We start from the raw sequence: 21,652 nt of genomic DNA on the forward strand, positions 1-21,652 counted from the left end.
AGTGTACTCAAATAGAAAAATAAAAATTCACAAAAAAGAGCAATCTACTTGTACACAAGGCTACTCAGCTAAGGAGCAATCCGAAGGGAGCGTTTCTCTTGCGGCGGATGAAAGGGAACTGAAGGTGGAGCTAGATTGGCAGGATTGGGTATGCTCAGTACACGGGAGTGGGCAGGCCCTCCTGCCAATCTGCTCACCTTTTCAGCTTCCAAATGGGAACTCTGCATAGGCGCAAAGCCTATTGTGTGAGGCACAGAGACCACAAAGAAGAAACGGCAGCTAGATTGATTACAAATACATCCAGGAGTGATCTCATCACACCGATCTTAAAAGCACTATACTGGCTGCCACTTAGTTTCTGGGCAAAGCACAGAGTGTTGGTTATTACTTTTAAAGCGCTACATGGTTTGGGTCCAGGTTACCTACAAGATCACATTCTCCCATACAATCTGCCCTATACACTCAGGCCCTCTGGGAAATGTTTGCTCCAACCGGCCAGAACTAGACTTGTAACAGTTTACCAGAGGACCTTTTCACCTGCCGCCCCCAAGCCTGAGGAATGATGTGCTAGAAGAAATACAACAGATGAAAACACTGATGGCATTTAAAACAACATTAAAGACACATCTCTTCCAGCAGGCCTACCCAGTCAATTTTAAATGGACATTTGAGAGAATTTAGGAGACAAAAAAAACTTAGTTTGAAAAATCTTGAAAATAGTGAATTCTAAAAGCTGATTACATGTAATGTGAAGTATTTCCTTATGTCTGTCTCACCATTCAGCTTCAGTGGATGACCCTGAGCCCAGTTTATTGGGCACCTAAGTTACAAGAAGCAATTATCTCATAAGACAAAATATAAGTGGTTACTAAGCAATGCTAGGCTGCCCTAGACAAAAAGGAAAGAGCTATTTACTCTGAGATGATATATGAGGATACAGTAATTATAGTAGTGCACTTAGCCCAGCTGCTTGTTAATTCACACCACTTCTGCAAGTCATAGCAGTAACATGGTCATTCTACCACCCTCTTTACTCTGCACTAACCAAAAGGTTCCTGGAGGGAGCAAGATAGAGAAAAGAGATGTGTAGGCAAACCCAGTCTACCCAACGTCTTAGTCAAGCAGGCACTAATGCAACACCATTATTTCCTGCCAAACTGGTTGAACAAACTAAATTATGAAAAAGATATGGAAAAAAGGATATGAATTTCTTTGCAAACAAGTTTAATAAAAAGTATTGGATTATTTCATTCAATAATGTTTGCAAAACTTATCTCTCTATGTATGAACAGGACAGTACGAGTACCTCGGGGTGGAGTTAGTTCTATCATGTTAATTTCACAGAAACCAACAGGGAATATAGAAGGGGAGGTGGCATGGTAACAAAACCAGTCAGATCCATCGGCTGCCTCAGAACCATCAATTCCAATCATAAGATAGCCATCAGCTAACACCTAGATTTAAAAAAAAAAAAACACAACAAAATCTAAGTTAAATATGAATCAATGCAAGAACAGAAAAACAGGAACTGAACAGAGTTAGCCAAAGTTCAACAGGAATTTAGTTTTGTTAAGCAACATATATTCATAGGCAGACAACTGCCCATAAAATTTATAAAATGACACACAAAACAAAAAAATAGTCCTACTGGTCGATAAGAACAAAGTAAAAATGAAAATACACAAATCAAGTATTGTCCATCTGCGGATTATGAAATGATGTAATGCTGTCTATTATGACTAGTACATGTGCAATACTCCTAATTCTTTAAAATGATTAAGGGAAAAGGCGGCTATGAGATTGCACATTTCCTTGGCCATCCTCCTTAGTTTTAACCATAGCTAATGTTGACTACATTTCATTATAAAATGAGTGTTCAAAATAAAAATTTAAAGTGAGTTTTAGAAGCTACTTAGAAACAGACTTTGGCTAGCATTAGCTATATCTTAATTTAATACCAACATACAATTCTGAATGGTAAGTCAGCAATTAAGTAAACCTCACTGAATCAATGAATATACTGTGCTTGAGATTAGGAACTGGATTTAAACAATAAGCTTTTCCCACAATTACATTTGGCAGAATAATGGAAGACAAGGAATCTGTGTCCCAATTCCAAACCAGGGTGAAAGGACTGAGAGTATTACAAATGCACTGGCAGTTATCAGGGAACAACAATATGAAATATTCACTAAGTTACCAGTTGTATTTTAGTACTTGCATAGAAACAGCTTTAATAAAATGTCAGGCTTCAATTAGGAATTGCAACTCAAAAATCAGATGTAGTAGGATTTTTTTTTATTATGCCAATGTGGCATAGTGGTTGGATTGTTTGACTATGACCTTGGTTCTACAGCCAGGGTTAGATTTCCTGTTTGGCCATGAAACCCACTGGCAAGTCACATACTCTCAGCCTCAGGGGAAGGCAGTGGCAAACCTGCTCTCAACAAATCCTGTCAAGAAAACCTTAAGGTTGCCATAAGTCAGAAATGACTTGAAGGCACACAACAATAACAATAAATATACCATGCAATTGGTTCCATAGTGTTTCTACACTGATTGTTTTGCTTCTGCTAGTCTACAAAAACTATGCTAATGCCTTCCTTTACCTTTCGAATTGTTGCCACACATATTGCAGAGAGGTTTAATGGATCTATGGCTTCCAATTTCATTCCCTCCTTGAACCATTCTCCACTTGACTCAGTTTCTTTTACCTAGATAAACCACAACAAACATCCTTCTGAATCAATAAGCGTACAAATTAAATATGGCATGCAGCAATCCTCCCTCCAAAAAAAATCTCTTACAGGATTATTTTTATACAAATCACACAATACAATAAACATTATCAAGCATTACATGGCAGAAATTAATTTCTCTCCATGCTGAAGGAATACAATTTTTTTATATTTTCTATTAGTTTGTCATATTTTGATACTGATACTCCTTCCACTATAAGCAAAGTTCCTTGTAAAACATCATACCTTAACAAATAAATGTGGAGGTGCATCAAAGTAGGAATCCTGTTTCTTTGTGATATCTGTGAAGCAGGGACAGAAAAAGAAGATTAAGATTTCTTGTTTACTAACTGAAATATATATAATCCCTTTGAAATATTAACCCAATGCTTACAATGAAGCTACTCAAAATCAAACAGAACTATGTTAATTTCACTCTCATATTTTGATAATAATATAGAATTATTAATGTGTTTGGGGTGAACAAGATTATTATTCATTAAAGTATGTCTACATTTAAATTACCTGTATGTAAAAGGATGAACACAATGCTAATTAGTGAAGCAACTCTCTGGCCAGATGTGCTTACCAGATCTTTTGAACCGATGTCCTATACTTCGGGACCAACCAATGGGATGGATGAGTGGACTGTACATATGGCACCAAAAATCATCTGTTTTGTCTTCACTTTCTTCATATACTAATCGTAATCTGCCTCCAATTACATTGTCTACAATTGCTACCCGTGTTCGGCAGAGATGTGTTTTATCAACAACTTCTACTCTCATCAAAGGCTTGAAGGGATACTGCATGCTTTCTGACACCTGAAAGCAAGTATTTGTCTAACATTAGTGTATGTGCAAGGGCAACTTTCCACATTATTTCCATACAATACTGGCCATACGAATTTATGCCTCCCAAAAGGATATTCATGTATCAAACATTCTTTTAGAGATTACAAAGAGTAAAATAAAAAATAAAATTAAAACAATGGTATTAATCTTTTAAGCACTAAGTAGTTTCACTTTGCTGGTCTTAGCAAACTGACCTCGTCTCATCATACCTGCCCCACCCTATGTACTAAAATCAGAAGTCATACTGCTCCATATTACACTTTTAGTTAAATGGTTGGCACCTACAAAGAGTCTCTGGGCCATTTCTTTCATTAGTGCTTTTTAGGGATTAACAGCACATATTGACTTATATGAAAACACTGCTCAAAGTCAGATCTTGTTCAGTGGTATCGGAGCAACAATACTTCCATTTTAAGAGGAAAGGAGATATGGGGAGGGGAGGGAAAGAGCTATAAACCAGCTTTGTCTTTTAATGCATTCCTCAGTTTTAATTGCCTTCCCTGTTTATGTTCCACCTCCCAGTTTTACAGTCAGCCAATAAAACCAGAAGCCATCACTTCTGCATTAGAATGTCAACCAAAAACAATAATGTTAGGTTTGTTTGTTTTGGTATAATGTAATTCTCTATATCCCATGAGATTTGAGTAACTTTGCTATTGGTAATTTTGGCTGACTGTGAGGATGTGGAAATATGTGTCATTATTCTAACTCCTGTTGCTCTTTTCCTATTGGTAGCTTTTGAAATGCAGTAATTAATTTTAGTTTTGATTTTTAGACCAGAATTCATGTTTAGGTGTGGGCCATGTGCTAGTAGAAGTGAAACATCCCCACAACACACCAAATCTGTCCTTCCCCATTCCTCATACATTGGTCTGGAGCAGATTGTTCATAATCAGGTAGCAGGATCTTTCATGAGCAAAACACAGTTAATTCTCATCCAGGCAGATGGGATATTTTACTCTCCCAGAGTTGTTTAATTGCAAATTCACACAAAATGAGTCCTACAAGGTATTAATTTTGCAACATGATCACATAAATAGCTGTAAAAATACCCTTCCAGGTACACTTAGGACAGACTACATTTGTGTTAAATTACATGTTTAGAAGGGGAAAAAACAAAAACAAAGGCTGACAGCTACTCAAAAGAAATGTTTCACCTTATGTCAGTATGTGTTTTCCCACCTCTAAACATTTGGGCATTTGCTAACACCCTAGATTTTGAACCTCAAAATACTCCAGTGGACATGGGACATTTAAAAAAATCTGCCACACAGTGGAATTTTCATTGGGGCCAAAAATATTGCAGATTAAGGTGCTGTGTGGAAGCATTTTTATCTGCCTCAGTGACAAGTCTTTTTGCAACTAGGCTTACCTTCTGAGAGAAGTCAGGAGGAAGAGTTTTGGCACCAGTTAGTCGTTTCACCAGGAAAGCTTTCCAGTTAGTATATTTGTGTTGAATAGCTGTCAACAATTCAGGAAAAAGAGAGTATTAGCCATTTTCAAGAAGGCAGTAAAGAAAGACCTCTTCCGCCACGCATATCCTCCTGACCTTTTATGAAGACCATTGGTTCGGACCGAGAGCACCTGACCCCGTGATTGACCCCATGATTGATTGATGATTGATGTTTTATGTTTTTAGCTGTGGTTTTAATTGTAATTAATGTTGTAATATTACAAGTGTTTTTAACTCTGTTGTGATCCCGCCTTGATCCATTGGGAGAGGCAGGAAGATACAAATAAAATCTATTATTATTATTATTATTAATTTTTAAAAATTGTACTGTGAAAAATGGCAAAATTTCCAGATTTCAGACTTCACCAGTAATTCATATGTACTATCTAGTTACACATGCATTAATGGTTCTGATAGCCCCATGACTAAGGAGCAAACTTCTTCACACATGTAATAAATATATAGTTTTGTAACAGTGTAATGAACACAGGTATACTGTAACACTAAGAGCATCATATTAATACAGAAAGCAAAACAATAATTATTTAAAGTCAACCTAGTACTGCCATAGTTACATACATCGAGGTGGCACTAGAGGTTTCCCACTGGTTGCACACCAGCCAACTGGATGGATATCAGGACCACAGACATTATACCAGAAGTCAAGGTTTGAGTCATTTTCAAAGCCTTCGTATCTTAGTAAAGCATTGTAACCTGAAAGAAAGCAAACTTGCATGCTGATCCACATTACTGTTGACACTACAGCATAATGCAAATATATCAATCCCACCCCCTGCTTATCAAGGTTTACAGAAAAAGAAACTGAAACTTGAGAGAAAGAAACTTTCTTTATGTCACTGCCTGGACTGGTTATGGGACAAAAGGAAGTTAAGCCCGAGGGCAGGGATCCGTCTAACTAAAAAGATTGCATGTACAGCGCTGTGTAAATTTACAGCGCTTCATAAATAAAGGTTAATAATAATAATAATAGTCCTTTTTCTGAAAGAACAGTAAAGACAGAGGAGAGGAGTTCATGTTATGTTTGCTGGCAAGCCAGCAAGTCTTTTAGTGATATTATTCTAAACTGCATGCATGTTTTTAAAAAGCTATGGAAGACATTTCCCCCCTAAAATCTTTGGAGATTTGTTTTAGAGAGTAAATGAGTGTATCTGCGGAAAAACTGCAGATGCCATTCATTTGTCCAATCTATTGTGGTGCCTTAACTGCTTTCTTGAGACTAATATGCATAGATCACATAGGAAAAGACATAGCCAAGAGTCACTAGCTTGCTAGCAATTATCTTTTTTCAAACTGATAAGAGACAGTCCTGTAACTCTAAAAGCTGTACACATAAGGAGAATTCTAAGATGTGTCAGATAACAGAAAGTTTTCAGAGCAATAGATGTAATTAGTCCTTATCAGCATCAGGAGAATGGCAAAGCCTCCAATTAATGCAGGGACATAGCCAGGATTTTAGGAAGGGGGGGGGGTTTCCAGACTAAGTGCCACCATTATATTGGGGCTTGGGTGCAGCAGCGCAGCAGCACGCGCCATTCATGTTTCTAACGGAAGGGGGGGTCCGGACCCCAAGAACCCCCCTCTTGGCTACGTCCCTGATTAATGGTCTCTGTGCCTTTCAGTATGTTACATACTACTACGACTGACTTTTAAAGCATCCATTATCCTATCTCACTACCAAGGTTCTAAAGACCTCTGCTGACATAAGCCCTATTTCCTTAATTGAATTTTTTAATGTTACTGCTTTGTATTTTATTTAAAGAAAAATACCTGCTCAGTACTCATAAGAGTTTTTGGACAGTTATATTTCAAAATACATTCTGTTATAATAAATCTGTAACCTGCTAATTTCACAATCCCAGCAATCCAGAAGACTTTGGTAGGTAGGCTGCAGTCTGTGTTAGGGACTTCTACACGTACACCTTCTGAGATATCCCCCCAGCAAGTCCCCATAGGTGCCTGCAATTCAAGTTGGAAAAATATTCATATGACAAATTTTATAAATAACCTTATAAAAATACAAATATACAGTTTCTTAAAATAGCAGCACTGACATATTTTGGGATGAGCCATTTAGCTACTGCTTATCAAACTGGTAATTCATGGCTTGTCTTTGTTGAAGGCACTGAACCCCTAATTCATTCCCTACCCCCAATCAGTGAAGTTCATTTTCTTTTCAGTTCCCTCATAGTTTGAAAATAGTGATTGAGTTTGTTTGTTTTTGAAAGTCCTTTTATGCACTGAAGGTTTGCAATAATACCTGCTCATGGCATGAAAAAGAAAGGCTGGTATAGTTTCTCTTTGCTAGCAATGGCCACTGTGTGCCAATTTGGATATTGTTGTTTTTTAAATCCTAGCATATCAATTATCTGTATATTCATACAGAAATGACAAAGTATGGGGAACTGATATAGGACCAAATAGGAAACTAGAGTTTGTTACTATTTATTAATTTAAGCCTACGTCATAAAATATACCTATAAAGATGTACTCAGATGTACTCAGTAATATTTTGGACTGTGGTACACCAGTAACTGTAAAAGGAGTATGCTGGGAAAACAATACACCAGCCCAACTTTAAATGTCAGGAATATTTAAACATATATATATATTAAATTATACTTGAGAAGCTAGAAAAAGTAAAGTGATCTGCTTTTAGTCAACATGAGTATGGCAGCAAGCAATTCCAGAGAATCAAAATTATTTTTCAGCAAGCTAGTTTACATGAGAGTAATGTACCTAAAATAGGTATGCACACACAAGCACAGTATTCAGCTTTACAGCCTAAGCTGTGTTTTAACTTGGTATACTGCTTTTTTTTCTAATTCACTTACAAGTTAAGAAGTAGTAATAGTTTTTTGTGGGTATTTTGGGTTATATGGCCATGTTCTAGAAGAATTTGCTCCCGATGTTTTGCCAGCATCTTCAGAGAATGTTGGCATATATATACTGTGTGACCCTGAGTTGGGAGGAGTGATTTCCATGTTAATCTGTGTTTTGTAATAGTAGTAACTGTGATTGCAAACAATCTGACAGGGAAACATAAGATTCAGTGCTGAGTACTTATTAGTCTTCTAGTGGCCCACTATTTATGTGGGGCTTACTTCCAAGTAAATGTGTTCAGGATTAGGCTACAAGAGCAGTACATATTACTTAGAAAATACCAGCATCTTGTTCGCTCTTAGCCTTTAGGAACAAGTTAGAAAAGAAATACTGGTTTCATCTGTGACACATTCATTTCCAGCAGTGAGTGGAAGAAGCAACCCAATCCAAAAGATGTTCTTTCTTCCACTGCTGGAAAATATTCCTGCTTTTCAAAATGCTTCCAACATTCCTGGTTTAATGTTATAACGGCAAACCTAAGGAAAGGACAGCTACTATCCAAATACCCACTAAACAGCTAAGACAGCTGCTAGTATTCTGACTTCCTCACAGTCTTATACAATTGTCACATGACCCTCTTTTGATTCACCTTGATTTTGACAAAGGTTAGAGATTATCAGGTTTTATATAAATATCTCAACTAGATAACGTTCTATATTTAAAAAACAAGACTTTGCTATATAGAGCACCTGTATACAACTTTTGCAATTCTTAAATTTCAAAAATCTTAGCTTCCAGTATATATTTATTTCAGGTGCTTTCAGTATATCTACATCTTTCATTATGCAGTTCAACAACTGTTCAGTTGATACCAAAGTTGATGCACCAGGTTTGAAAGAAGTGGATTGGTATAGGGGTATAGCAGAAAGTTAAACTTGTCCTTGTCTGTGAAGATAGTGGTTCAGCTAGTTCCTCCTACACCAATCCATATGGCTCTAACTTCAGAAGAAGAAAGCCATAATGGGTATGGATTCTGTGGGCTTCTAATGATGGCATACAGTATATGCAGTATGCTGTCTCCTCTTGCATATTACGTTTACTAGCAGAACCATAAATGTACAGATAAGAACAAGTTTACCTTTCAGACTCATGATGAAGGCATCCACCTCGGGCTCCTTCCCAATAAAAGGAAGGTCTGCCTGGTCACCACTTTGATCCAGCGCACATTCTGGAGGAATTATCTGGGAGTGACAGCTGCCTTCCCTGCAAGGTAAGTTGCAATCAGGAAGGTCTTGATGGGCGAGGTCCAGATTCATGTAAGTGGGCTTTCCAGCCCTGAAAAGGCTAATCCTATTGTTGTTTGTCTGGGACACTTCAGTGTTATTCCTAGCTTTACTCATGTACTAAAAAATCTGGCAGAAAATATTTCTGAATGTACCTAGGCTGGCCCACCTCAGGAATACCCTGCAAGTAGAACACTAGCGCAGAATTTTGTCTGAGAAGGCCAAATGCAGTGCAACTAATGTTTATTATCTTTTACATGTGCAATGGACATAGTATAAAACCCTCTTACACACACAAGGGGTTTTCCCCTTCACTTTTCAAAAATAGCTTTTTCATCCCAGTCCAAACTCAGTATGTCAACTGCGTTTTTTCAGTTCAGAGGAATGTCAAAAGCTGCTTCCAATGATGAGCTAGTTAAGCTTGAAATCAAACTGAAAAAGACCATCAAACAATTAGAATTTACAGCGGACCCTTGTTATATGCTGGGGTTTGGTTTCAAGATATGGAACCAAACCCCATGGATAACAAAATCTGTGTATGCTCAAGTCCCATTAAATATAATGACATAGCAAAATGGTGTTTCTTATAAAAATGGAAAAGCAAGGTTTGATATTTAAAATTAATACTTTTTTGAACATCTTCAAACCATGGCTGCTTGAATCTGTGTATAAAAAATCCATGTATAAGAAGGGCCGACTGTATATACTTCTAAAAACCAAGAGCAATAGTAGCATTAAAAAGTAGGGCAGGGAGGTACTAAGTATTAATATCAACTCATCAGTGCCACCTGGTGCAAAAGGGTAGAATCTCTCTCAGGTAACAGTTTATAAATACACTCATCCCTCCTTGTTTGCAGCTTTGATATTTGTGGATTTGACAATTCACAGATTTGATTAATATGTTCTGTCTAGGAATATCTAGGTCCTTCAGTGCAACTCTATGGTCAACTTTAACTAAAAGTTGAACTGAAAGACCTAGAGATTCCTAGAGAGAATACTCTACTAGGCATTTGTAGCTCCTCCAGTGCAGTTCTATGGTCAGTGTCTGTTGGTCGTTGACCACAGAGTTGCACTGGAGGACCTAGTGATTCTTAGAGAAGTGTCCTCAGCTAAAAACTTGGTGTTTTGGTTTTTCCATATTCACGCTGGTCATGTGCCCCTAACCCTAGCAAATATGGAGGGACAAGTGTAAGTTGAACTGGAAAAATAATGTACAGTGCCATCTATAGCAAATTTACACAAAAACAAGCTCCACTAAGTCTAATTGTGCTTACTCGTAAGTAAATACATAAAGGTCTATGACCATCAATCATCTGACTTAAGATGCAGTTCAGAGTACAGTGCCAAAATTTCTAATACTTGGTCAATGAATGGTCAAATCAGAAGAGAGAGCATAACATAACCTAGTTCCTGCAAGTACTGTTCAAGGATCCTAATCTGTTAAATTTCCCATTAGACAGAAAATTCCCTATCCAGACAACATTCCATCATCTTGAAAAACGTAACAAAAATAATATTTTCTGCAGGATATTATCTTCGCTGATAGAAGGGATAATTAAACAACTTCAGGTGCAAAATTTTAGTAGAATTTCTGATGAAATCTGATTTCTTTAATACAAATCATGAAATTCTACAATAAAGTTTAGCTCGGGAAAAACACAGGAGAAACAGATTATTTTCACAGGACAAATTAGCCCATTTGTTTAAACTAGCACACTTAGAATGACAATAAAAAAAGAATAAAAAGGGTTCATCTACAACCTAGTGTGGAATCTGTGCACTGCATCCAGGGAGGCATGCTGAGAATGTCATTCATTACCAACAAGGGAAATCCATAATTTCTACAACCAACTATATTATATATAAGAGCATTAAAGCAGTGTAGCTATTCTGCTGTGCAACATCAAGTACAGTTGTTAGGCATAGCCTTGAATGCCAATTAATTTAAAAGTAGGCATGCTCTGCTGCCATAGAGCACATGATGAGATGTTGTAGGTTTAAGTTACAGGAAGTCAGATTTCTCTTGGAACTTGTGCAGAAACATTTTAAGGATGCTCTAGAGGTGGCTTTTTGACATGATGGACAGATTGCCTCAAGCATGGAAACAAGAATTAAAGCCTGACTGGCATGATCAACTAAGTAATCAATAACATATTGCACAAGTGAAACTGAGTCAGAACAGTGTCTTGCAAATGGTTCAGTACTGCTTACATAGTTAAATATAAATATTTGTCCATATTCATCCCATCATCACCACGCAAAGACGCGTCCCATGTTTTTCTGACTGGGGAAACACAGTGGACTCCCATGGTCCAATACTGGGAGAAACATAAATTATACATGTAAAAGTAAATTAAAATTTATTTTAAAATACTACAGCTTAATATTCATAATTATCACTCCTTCAGGTTTCTTTTCTCCCAGCTATCATGATCAAGCCTTTCTTCAAAGGAGGTGACCAGAGTTGGGATTTTCTTGGTTGGGGCACCTGATTGCCTGTGTGTGTGCCTCAAAGTTGTCTTGCCTAACATCCACTGTGTCACCCGTTTAAGCCAGGTTTATTACCCTAACTTTTTAATCCTGATGTTTTAGTGTTGCTTTTGCTGTTATTACTATTTTTACAGTAATAATTTGTTTTATTGTTGTATCTTGGGCTTTACTTCTCTTACACCCTGGATGTTTGAAAAGTACTTTTGAACTAGCAGCATGGATTGAAATATTGAAAAGTGTATTTGTTAGTGCTTCTCCCTTAAGATATTTAAGGCCTGAAATGAATAAGTCTTCTAATGGTAGCGTTCCACTTCAAAAACTAATGACTATAGTAAAGTTTAAAAGAATCTTTTCCAGACTTCAGGCCATTCATCTGAAGTGTTTTTCATCAATCTGTATCATTTTTTAAAATTCTGAATGAGTAGTTTTTAATTTATTCTTCGCATACAATCTCGTTTCCCTACAAGCCTGTTAAAACTCTGCATAAACTACGCTAGATACTGAAAATGTAAGACTACATTAAATCTTAAGATTCAAACAAGTGATTCAGAACTGGAAAAGAAAAACAAAATCATCAACAATCCTTACTAGAATCAAAACAAAGATCTTGCACAAAAAGTAGACAGCTGTAAGCACAAGAGAAAATGTTTCCAGATACTGATCTACTGAATTTTTCTGTGTTCTGAATCTTCACTTTTTGTATCCTGGTTAAATGGGCTATGTTCTGCAAAATCTTAGGAATATGAAGTATATATCAAACCTGCAGCCTGATCCATGATCACTCATAAGTAATTCTCACTATAGTTAACCTGGCTTACTCCTAAGCAAACTGAAGCTATTTTGCCACTATTTGTTTGATAGAGCTGAGAATCAACGCTAACCAGCCAGTAAGACTGACATGTTCTCTTTCTCTCACTTGCTGCTATGGTTCCTCTAGTATTTATAGTAAACCTTCTCTGCTTACCAATAGAAGATAATTGCTGCACCTACAACTTCCTCTCTTGCTGATTTTGGTCTGTTCTCTTTGACAAAATGCCTAAACTTATATGCATGGCATGACAAAGGAAGAGTAAGTAGGACAAGAAGACAAAGCAAAGAAGCATAAAGCACCAACAATTTAAAAGGCAAAAGAGATCTAACATGCATCTGTCATGCTTTGGTCATGCTTTTCTGATAAGGGGACAGCAGGCATCTAGTCTCAGCTTTTCTATATTGTGTGCTCTTCCCTCTCTTCAGTTGCTTCTAGCTATTATGACTCTGTAGTGTTTATTGTATTCCTCTGCAGCATCAAAATAAAGGAACCATGGGAGAGGCTTGATATGGTGGGTTTTCTCTCAAAAATTATGCTAATATTAGCACCACAGAGAAAGTGACTTTCTTTATTCTGATGACTGACTATGGCCTGTTACAGACAGCCAAAATAAAGCTGCTTCGAGTCACAGTGGAGGTATGGTATTTCAATGATGCATGCGTCCTAAGAGTCCAGAAGTCGCACCAAAGCCACGTTCCAGACTGGTGCGTGACTTTGGTGTGGCTTCTGGACTTTTAGGACGCATGCATCATTGAAGCACCATACCTCCACTGTGACTTGAAGCAGCTTTATTTTGGCTGTCTGTAACAGGCCTAAGTTTGTGGAAGAAGTTGCCCTGTATGCAGTATGAAGGAAATACAAGTAATTTAACTCTTCATCTGGTAGTGAAAAGGAACTACTTTAACATTATTGTGTAGTTTATGTATATAAAGGTCCTTATTAATGACAAGGCACCTTATTACAAGTCCCTTCTTGCAAAAGCAACCTGAAAAACATGCTTGTGTTGAACTCCACCCACATCTTGAGAGAAATAATGAGGTGCACATAAGAGATCTTCAAGCAGTCTGAACTACTTTGCTTGACTCAGCTGAGCAGTGCCCCCTCCCACTAATAAACTGGGTTGTTTATCAAGATCATCAGGATTTCAAGATACCAAATGCACATGCTAACAAATGATGTTATATGAGCACAGGAAAGCTCCAAATTCAAAACTCACTTTGCAGTTTGTCACAGGAGGTCTGAGACACTGTATAACAGGGTGCTTCTTTGGAACTGAAACTCCCTGGATTGTCTCTTCATATCACTAAGAATTTATTGATTTAAGTACTTCATTCACTTAAGAGAAAATCCCTATTTTCCAAAATCAAATTAACAAGAACTATAGCTTTCCTCAAAAGGATGTTTGAATAATTCTATATTGCCATTATTTCATAGCTATGTATTCAAAATCGGGAAAAAACAAAGATATACTTACATGTTTAAAACAGTTAACAGGAGCTGCTGTGAAACTATTGCTATTGATGTAGTTGCCCCAACTGAAACCTTCCACTGGAACAGATGCTAGAATGAGAAAATTTATTTAGCAAGCTATACAGCCAATTTGCTATGTGAAGTTGAAGGCTTTCATGGCCAGCATCCATAGTTTTTTGTGGGCTTTTTGGGCTATGTAGCCATGTTCTAAAAGAGTTTATTCCTTATGTTTCCAATGTATTTAAAATTTGGAAATGTGTTTGTTGGGGGGGGAGTCATAAAGATAGGGTTGGAGGAAAAACTTTAAAGGGCCTACAAGGGAATTCTATGCCACTCTAGTACAGTGCATTATTTCAAAGATCCTCCAGCAAACAGACACATCTAAACAATGTAATGTAGCTTTTAATCAAAGCTAACTATAGACATAGATTGGAAAGAAGTAGTGATTGATGTCAGTACACATAAGATATTTACTACAGGGGTGAACAACCTATGGTCCTCCAAATGTAGATGAATTTCTTTTCCTATGATCCTTCATCAGTGTACGGAGCAGGGGTGTTAACAGTGTTTGGAGAATCACAGACTCCTCACCCATAAACTGCTAGATCCATATAAAAATGCAGCATTATAAGAAAAGCAGTGTTTCCAATCTGATAAAATTAAAATTGCTTTCTCATTCCTAATGTGGCTATATGTGAAAGCAAGGTTCATACAACAAGATTCTCAGAATGTTTTCCCCATAGCATTTTATCAAAGAATTGTATTTTAAAAAATCCCCACAACACATACACAATATTCAATAAATGTTCCCCATCTTCCCTCAGGAAATTGCTGTAAAATCAGAAAAGTCTTCTAAAAATTATTCCCCACAGTAAGCAAACAAACAAACAAACAAAAACAAAGTTTGGGTTTTACCCAATAGTCATTCCCCAGAGACTCTTAACACCTATGTTACCTGTTTTAGTCTTTGACTGGTTCTGTACCGTTGCTTGGTATTGAGCATATGCAGCTAATTTAGCAACTAAAGGTTGTTTTTGTAGCACTTTAGCCTTCTTAGTAGGAGGTTTTCCCTAGAACAACAAGAGCTAAATAAGGTCCTTTTCCAATCTGCATTAGAAGCCTTGGCAGCTTCGTTTCACTAACATAAAACATTGAGATACTGCACAGTTTAACAGAGAAAATTGATCAGAAAGCATTTTTTAAAAAACAGTCTAATACCATAGTAAATATTATTGGAAATGAGACAGATCTTTTAATGCACAGATATGATTAGGGCTGGAAGGAGATGGGCCAAAAGGAGCGGCTTTCGGCTGCTTTGTGTGTGTGGCATGCAGATGACGCACATCCCTGGAGTGTCTGGAAGCTATTCTGAGGCCACCTAAGGTGGCCTGAAGCCACCAGCAAAAGGAGGTAAAAACCTGCTCCTGCCGGTGGCTCATTTGGGACAGCACTGGCGGCCCACTTTGAGAGCGGACTGTGTGGCCGCCACAGTCAAGGACTGATCATGGCTGGAGCAACCAGAGACTGCTTTTTACTGCTGGTCTGCTTCGCCCCTCTGTTTAATCAGTCTTACATTTGCCTCCTTGATATCATTTGTAAGACACTCTATCCAGCTGCTGTTTTACTATTAATTCATTACCCTTAAGTACTCAGATCTATTACAGAGAGGTGGCAGTCATGTAATATCAACACATGGTAATACCATACAAGAAAATTTTGGGGTGGTTTCCCACGTTACGCAATTGATCTGTAGAATTTGATCACAAAACATGACCATTATGATTTTTTGAAGGGAGAACCTGGACAGACTATCAAGATAGGGCACCTCCTGCCTTAACAGTCTGTTAGAAACATTATATGTGGCAAACTAGGAACAAAAATGGTAAACACAGCTCAGACTTAAAATATAAAAATCCTTGTTTCCATTTCTTTTTTAAAGTATAGAGCCCAACATTACAGTCACTAAAACTGAGGCTTTTATATTATTCAAAACTTTGAATAAGCACTCAGAAGAGAGCACAGCCTCAGTCATCCGGGTCATTCAAGCTTAAAAAGGACTCTCAGAAATGTAAATGTATTAATATTCTGTTACCAGAAGATATTTAGCACTGCAGGTGCAATTAACCTATGCCAGCCAAATTCTTTACACATTAATTCCTCCAAGGATGACATAGTAAACACACTGCAACACTTCCCATACATTGTTATAAAAGTCACAAAAAAATTCCAGCATGAATATGCCCATTCCTCTACTAGCTTTTGATGAAGGCTCTAAAAGATACTCATACTACTGAGCTTTAAAGCAATTTTCACATCCACTTGACCATGAAGTAGAAATGACATTAGTAAGTGCTCTTCTCCAGTCAAGTCTGCTGCCTGTGATTAAAGGTCTTTGATGTATGCCACAACGATATCAATGCTATGTTAATCAAGAAATCACATAAAGCTTATTGCAAGAGTGAGAAGCAATAATTACATTGGGAGAAATTGATTAATTTTAAATATTCAGCAAGCCAAAGAGACTAAAGCTCCACCTTATGCACAATTATTTAAATGTAAGCCCCACTGAAATTTATAGGAATTACAGTGGGCCTTCCACATTCGCTGGGATTAGGGGCACGGGACCCCCATGAAAGTGGAAACAACACAAATAAAAAATCAGGGAATGTTTCCCTAGGAATCCCTTCAGCCACCATCTTGGGGAGAGAGAGGCAGGCAAGCTCCAATTGCCTGCCTGAAAGAAGAAAAGCCCTCCCTTCAGCCACCATCTTGAGGGGGAAGTGAGGCCTGGCCTGAAAGACTAAGAGCCCTCCTTCCGACCACCATCTTGAGAGGGAGAGAGGCCTGTTATGTTTTATTTTGAGTTTGTATTGTACTTCTTGTTGTACACCGCTTTGATAAAATTTGGAAAAGCGGTATATAAATAAACATCATCATCATCATCATCATCATCATCATTATTATGTCATCTAGTGCCAGGAATTGATCATAGAATCACACTGGAAGACCTACAAATGCCCAGAGAAATGTTTTGTCTAAGGCACTCTATGTGTCAATGTGATTCTTTTCTCATCTTCTGACAGAGTTGCACTAGAGGACCTAGAGAAAACCTAGATTCCTAGAGAAAACATATGAATCAAATCTACAAATAATCAAAGCTGCAAAAGTCAAAGCCACAAATGTGGAGAGCTGACTGTACTTTGCACTAAGATGCACAGGATTTGGGGCCAAATAGCAACCCTGCATTGTTATCTTTGGGGTGAAGCAGATGGTCGCTCCAGCTGCATTTAGCCCAGGACCAGGGCAACCTCAGAGATCACCCGGCATACTCTCAAAGTGGGCCAGTGCCTCGGTTCAAAGTCGGCTACCACCAGGGGCAAATTTTTGCAGCTCCTTTTTCTGACAGCTTCATGTCACCTTTGCTGTCCTAGGAGCGGCTTCCATCCACTTTGAGGGCGTACGTCATCTGAACACCATGCCCCCAAAGCAGCTGGAAGCTGCTTCTGTTGGCCTGAAACAGAGTTAACAGCTCAAAAAATAACATTATAGAATGCTCTTTGAAGTGAGGCTAGGCACAAGCATATGGAATTATTGATGTTTATTTTTTAATCATAAGAACAGTTATAATGGAGGCTTATGGAGTTATCAATGGTGCAAAAAATATAAATTATTTTTCCTCCTGTGCAACTCTAGAATTCTGGGCAACCCAATGAAATTGAAAGAAAGTTCAAAACGCAAACAAATATAGAATCCCCCCCCCCACACACACACAATACATACCATACATGCTAGTGTTTATGTTGACCTCATGTATAAGTCAAGGGCAGGTTTGAGGGCCAAAATTATGGATTTTGTTATGACCCATGGATAAGTTGAGGGTAAAACATAGAAGCATGTAAGAAAGCATGTAAAGGACAAAGCAAAGGAAAATATCGTCAAAGTACTTACAAAATTCTGTCATACATAACTGCTTGTCCCCACCCTAAAGTGGATGGATGAGGAGGGGACTATGGTAAATGGTTACTGTGCAATGTGTGTGTGGGGGGGGGGGAGAGAAGGCTAAGAAAATACAGTGTGCCCGCACCATACGCGTGCGCAGTATACGCAGCTTTCAGCTTACGCAGAAGCTGCGCTGCGCCAGACCACAAGCATGCGCCCCATTGTCCATAACTGCTTTCAACAATTACAGATGAATGGAGCATTCAGATAAAGTGCACCATTGAACACAGATGCTAAGGATAAACAGAAAAGGGCTATTGCTCTATTTGTGGGTGCACTGGAGGCACTGTACTGGTCACAGCCAAAAATACATGGAGGACTAAACAGAATTTTAGTCCAATTCAGTAAAGCTGTTATGATGTTCTGTTTTATTTAAAAGCATGCATTAATTCAAACTCTAACAAATATCATTAAAAACTTATTTATATAATAAAGATAATAAAACTGTGACTGTACCGTTACCTGAAGTCTGGCCAGAATGCTGGCCTTCTTAGAGTTCGATGAATAACTTCTTGAGCAGGAAACACTGCAGAAACGCTTAGTTTTAGAATAAAAGGCATCTCTGACACCAACCATTCCACACATTTCACAGGTAGCTAATAAGGAGTGGGACATGATCAATATATTAATATGTGATGTAAAGTACCACGTTCATTTTCATTATTCTAGTCGTTTTTTTCTGTTTATTCCACATAGAGATTCGTGTCAATCAAATGGTATCTTAACAAAACCAGCAGAGCTATCTACACACACACACACACACACACACATATAATGGTCTTTTATGCACCAAATCAAGCACATTTAATAGTTCTTCAGAAATTCCAGATTGTTTTCTTTCTTGACTTTCCAATCTTCCTCTTTGTTAAGATTTATACGAGCTATATATTGCTTTTGGAGAGTCTGAGCTATGACATGCAAGGCACTTTGTATAAACTCACATACAGAAGTTTGAATATTTGAGAGTTAAATTCGCTTCACATATTTCATATATATTTAAATAGTATGGGGTATGAATCATGCTTACAGTTTGATTACGGCCCCATAATATGCTCATTTTCTGTGATATATGCCATCAATTACTAGGAATCACCTACCATATTCTACAAAGAACAAACCAGCAAATCTTTATGCAGAAGAATGGAGTCCAATTTGACATCAGTAATGCCAATGCTCAAGTGATACTGGGAAAACACTTTAGCCTCACAAAGCACAGTGGTTAAGCAAAAATATGCCTTCTGTAGATTGAAGGACCCCATTAATGGAAAGATGGAGGGAGACTCCCTTCCATTCTGTACCACATAGGTGCTACATCCTCCCAAAACCCAATGTAGTGGTTTTTAAAGAGACTGGAGTAAGTACTATAGAAAAGAGAAAGTGGACTCTAAATGAAATTAAAGGAGTTTCAAAGACATATTTCAACATGAAATTGCTGAACTACTATACAGAGTTTCTCTCTCTCCTCTGATTTGAACAGACACAAAAATGTTATCATCACACCAAATGTATTAGTCAGCGAACAACAGGAAGGATGTTACTACCCAACAGCTGTTCTATGAATGGTCACTGTTAACAAGATTATCCCTTTCTGTGCTTTCTACATTTCAGTTATCTCTGCCCTCACTGTTTATATCTCTACTTAATAGTCCTCAGCCATGAGTAGATATAAAGCTGTAAACTGGAAATAACTCTTAATGATTTGATGAAGCAGACAGCATGCAAACAAGTTTATGCTATAGTAATTATATCCCAAATCAAACTGGTAGTTCTAACTGGAGCAAAGCTATTGAATCAAGGGAATTTATATGTAAACTTGTTATTTAAAGGATTTATTTAAACTAGTCCTGAGACTATTAACAGGACATTCATTAGCAATTAAGACTAACATTGGTGGGATACAGACCGCGCCTTTGGGGCAGCCTGCACCTGCCCCTTTCCCTGATGGATCAGGGCCTCAGCGGCCACCCCAGAGGCCCCGATCCACTGCTTCTCCAGGCCTTGGGGAGGCCAACAGCGATGGGGAAAGAGAGAAAGGGGCCACTCAGCCCCTTTCTCTTTCATATCGCTGGCGCAGCCGTTTAAAAGCCGTGCCAGCTATACGCGCAGCGAAAGGAGCTCCGTTTTGGAGCTCCTTTCGATGCTGCTGAAAGGGTGCCACAAGCGCCCTGCAGTGACATGTGCACATCACGCCCACGTTGTGTTCTTTGGCTGCGGTGCGACCCTGACGTCGTAATGGCAGCAACCATGTAGACAGGGTGTCGCCATTTTGACACCACAGTTATGTGCTAAGGTTGCAGGGTGTCTGTAAAGGACACCCCAAGGCAACCCTAGCATGTATCCAGGCAGGCGCAAAGCACCAATCTGGATACCTCCATTCTTTGTTTTTATCATGCATGTGTGTAAAAAGCTAATTCGAGAAATGAAAAAACTCTGTCATATTGCTGTGGCAAGGATTCACATTGTAGAATATCTGTATCGTAGAATACTATACTGTGCAAACAAATGTCAACCACTATTCCTTTTGGCATAGAAGCCTAGTCCTGCTTCTGCTTAAACAGCAATCAACATCAATTTTTAAAGTGGGATTTCTTCCACTAATAGTCTCACTTGAAAGAAATAAACAAAACATATGAAATTTGTGTCTTGACATTTTAGGGGCCATTCAGACTACCTTTTGTACCAAACTGCAACCCGGATTAAAAGTCGAAAGTTCCCAGTGGCACCGGTTTAAACACATCAGAATTAGGGTCTTTCACACCAGGGCAAATCCCTCTTGGAGCGGTTTTTCTGAAAGTGGATTATTTCCCGTGTCTGTTAGGAAAACTCGTTTCTTCCCTGTTGCTGGCAAATGTGAACTTGGCCCCAGTCATGACTTCAGAGGAGGGATTTAGGTCACAGGGAGGGCAGAGGGTGGAACATGACTCCCCTCTCGCAGGCAGCTTCTCTCTCTCTCTCTTTGTAATTTTATTTTTGACAGATTATGTGAATGTTTGTTCTACAGGTTGATACATATTGATAGAATGTGTCTGCTTGTGCTACAGTTCCCTTTCATTTGCTTGTTGCCGGCACGGCACCGCACTTTGCACGTGGAATTTTTAAAAATTATTTGTGTGTGTGTGTGTGTGACAGAATATGCAAATACTTGTGTTTCCTTTTAAATTTGGCAAATTGATACAATGCGTGAATGCTTTTGCTACATATGTATATGTGTATGTAAGGCATTCTGGGGTGGCAATTGGCGTTAAAGCAAAGAAAGAGGATGCAGAGATGACATTCTGAGGTGAGGTATTATTATGAGTATTATTGTGACAGATTATGCGCATGCTTTGGGCTGGAAGGGAAGGGAAGAGGATGGCATGGGGGGGGTGGCAAGGGCTTTGGAGGTGGCATTGGGCTTGAAGGGAAGGGAAGAGGTTCCAAAGAGGAGGAAATGCTGGGCTGGAAGTGAAGGGGAAGCTAGAGGCTGGCATTCAGAGGGAAGGCTGTGGAAACTCATGACTTTGGGGGAGTCAGACTCTTTCAGCCTCAGGGGAAAGGCAATGCAAATCTCCTTGGAACCAATCTTGCCAAGAAAGCCCCAGGATGGGGTCGTTTTAGGGTTGCCATCATCTGTAATGACCCAACTACACACAAAACACACACCTTGAGGTTTTTTAATTTGACAAGTTGACAGATTATGAGCACACTGCTGCCAGTTTTTTTTTTTAACAAGG

At 38.4% G+C, this 21,652-nt stretch overlaps 1 protein-coding gene across 17 annotated transcripts in view; it reads right to left on the reverse strand.

The window, feature by feature from the left end:
• MBTD1 (mbt domain containing 1) overlaps positions 1 to 21,652 on the reverse strand; it is a 70,168-nt gene that overhangs the window by 36,390 nt on the left and 12,126 nt on the right. For 12 of the 17 annotated variants that reach the window (XM_042449469.1, XM_042449466.1, XM_042449459.1 and 9 more), the window contains exons 3-12: positions 18,396 to 18,535; positions 14,896 to 15,010; positions 13,945 to 14,030; positions 6,905 to 7,022; positions 5,625 to 5,759; positions 4,965 to 5,053; positions 3,328 to 3,562; positions 2,985 to 3,040; positions 2,610 to 2,714; positions 1,307 to 1,454 (exon numbers count right to left, since the gene is read on the reverse strand). In XM_042449469.1, the coding sequence (XP_042305403.1) occupies positions 1,307 to 1,454; positions 2,610 to 2,714; positions 2,985 to 3,040; positions 3,328 to 3,562; positions 4,965 to 5,053; positions 5,625 to 5,759; positions 6,905 to 7,022; positions 13,945 to 14,030; positions 14,896 to 15,010; positions 18,396 to 18,535 (1,227 nt within the window). The other 5 variants (XM_042449467.1, XM_042449460.1, XM_042449458.1 and 2 more) reach the window with 3 other exon arrangements.

The sequence above is a fragment of the Sceloporus undulatus genome, chromosome 2, assembly GCF_019175285.1.
Source record: "Sceloporus undulatus isolate JIND9_A2432 ecotype Alabama chromosome 2, SceUnd_v1.1, whole genome shotgun sequence".
NCBI lineage: Eukaryota > Metazoa > Chordata > Lepidosauria > Squamata > Phrynosomatidae > Sceloporus > Sceloporus undulatus.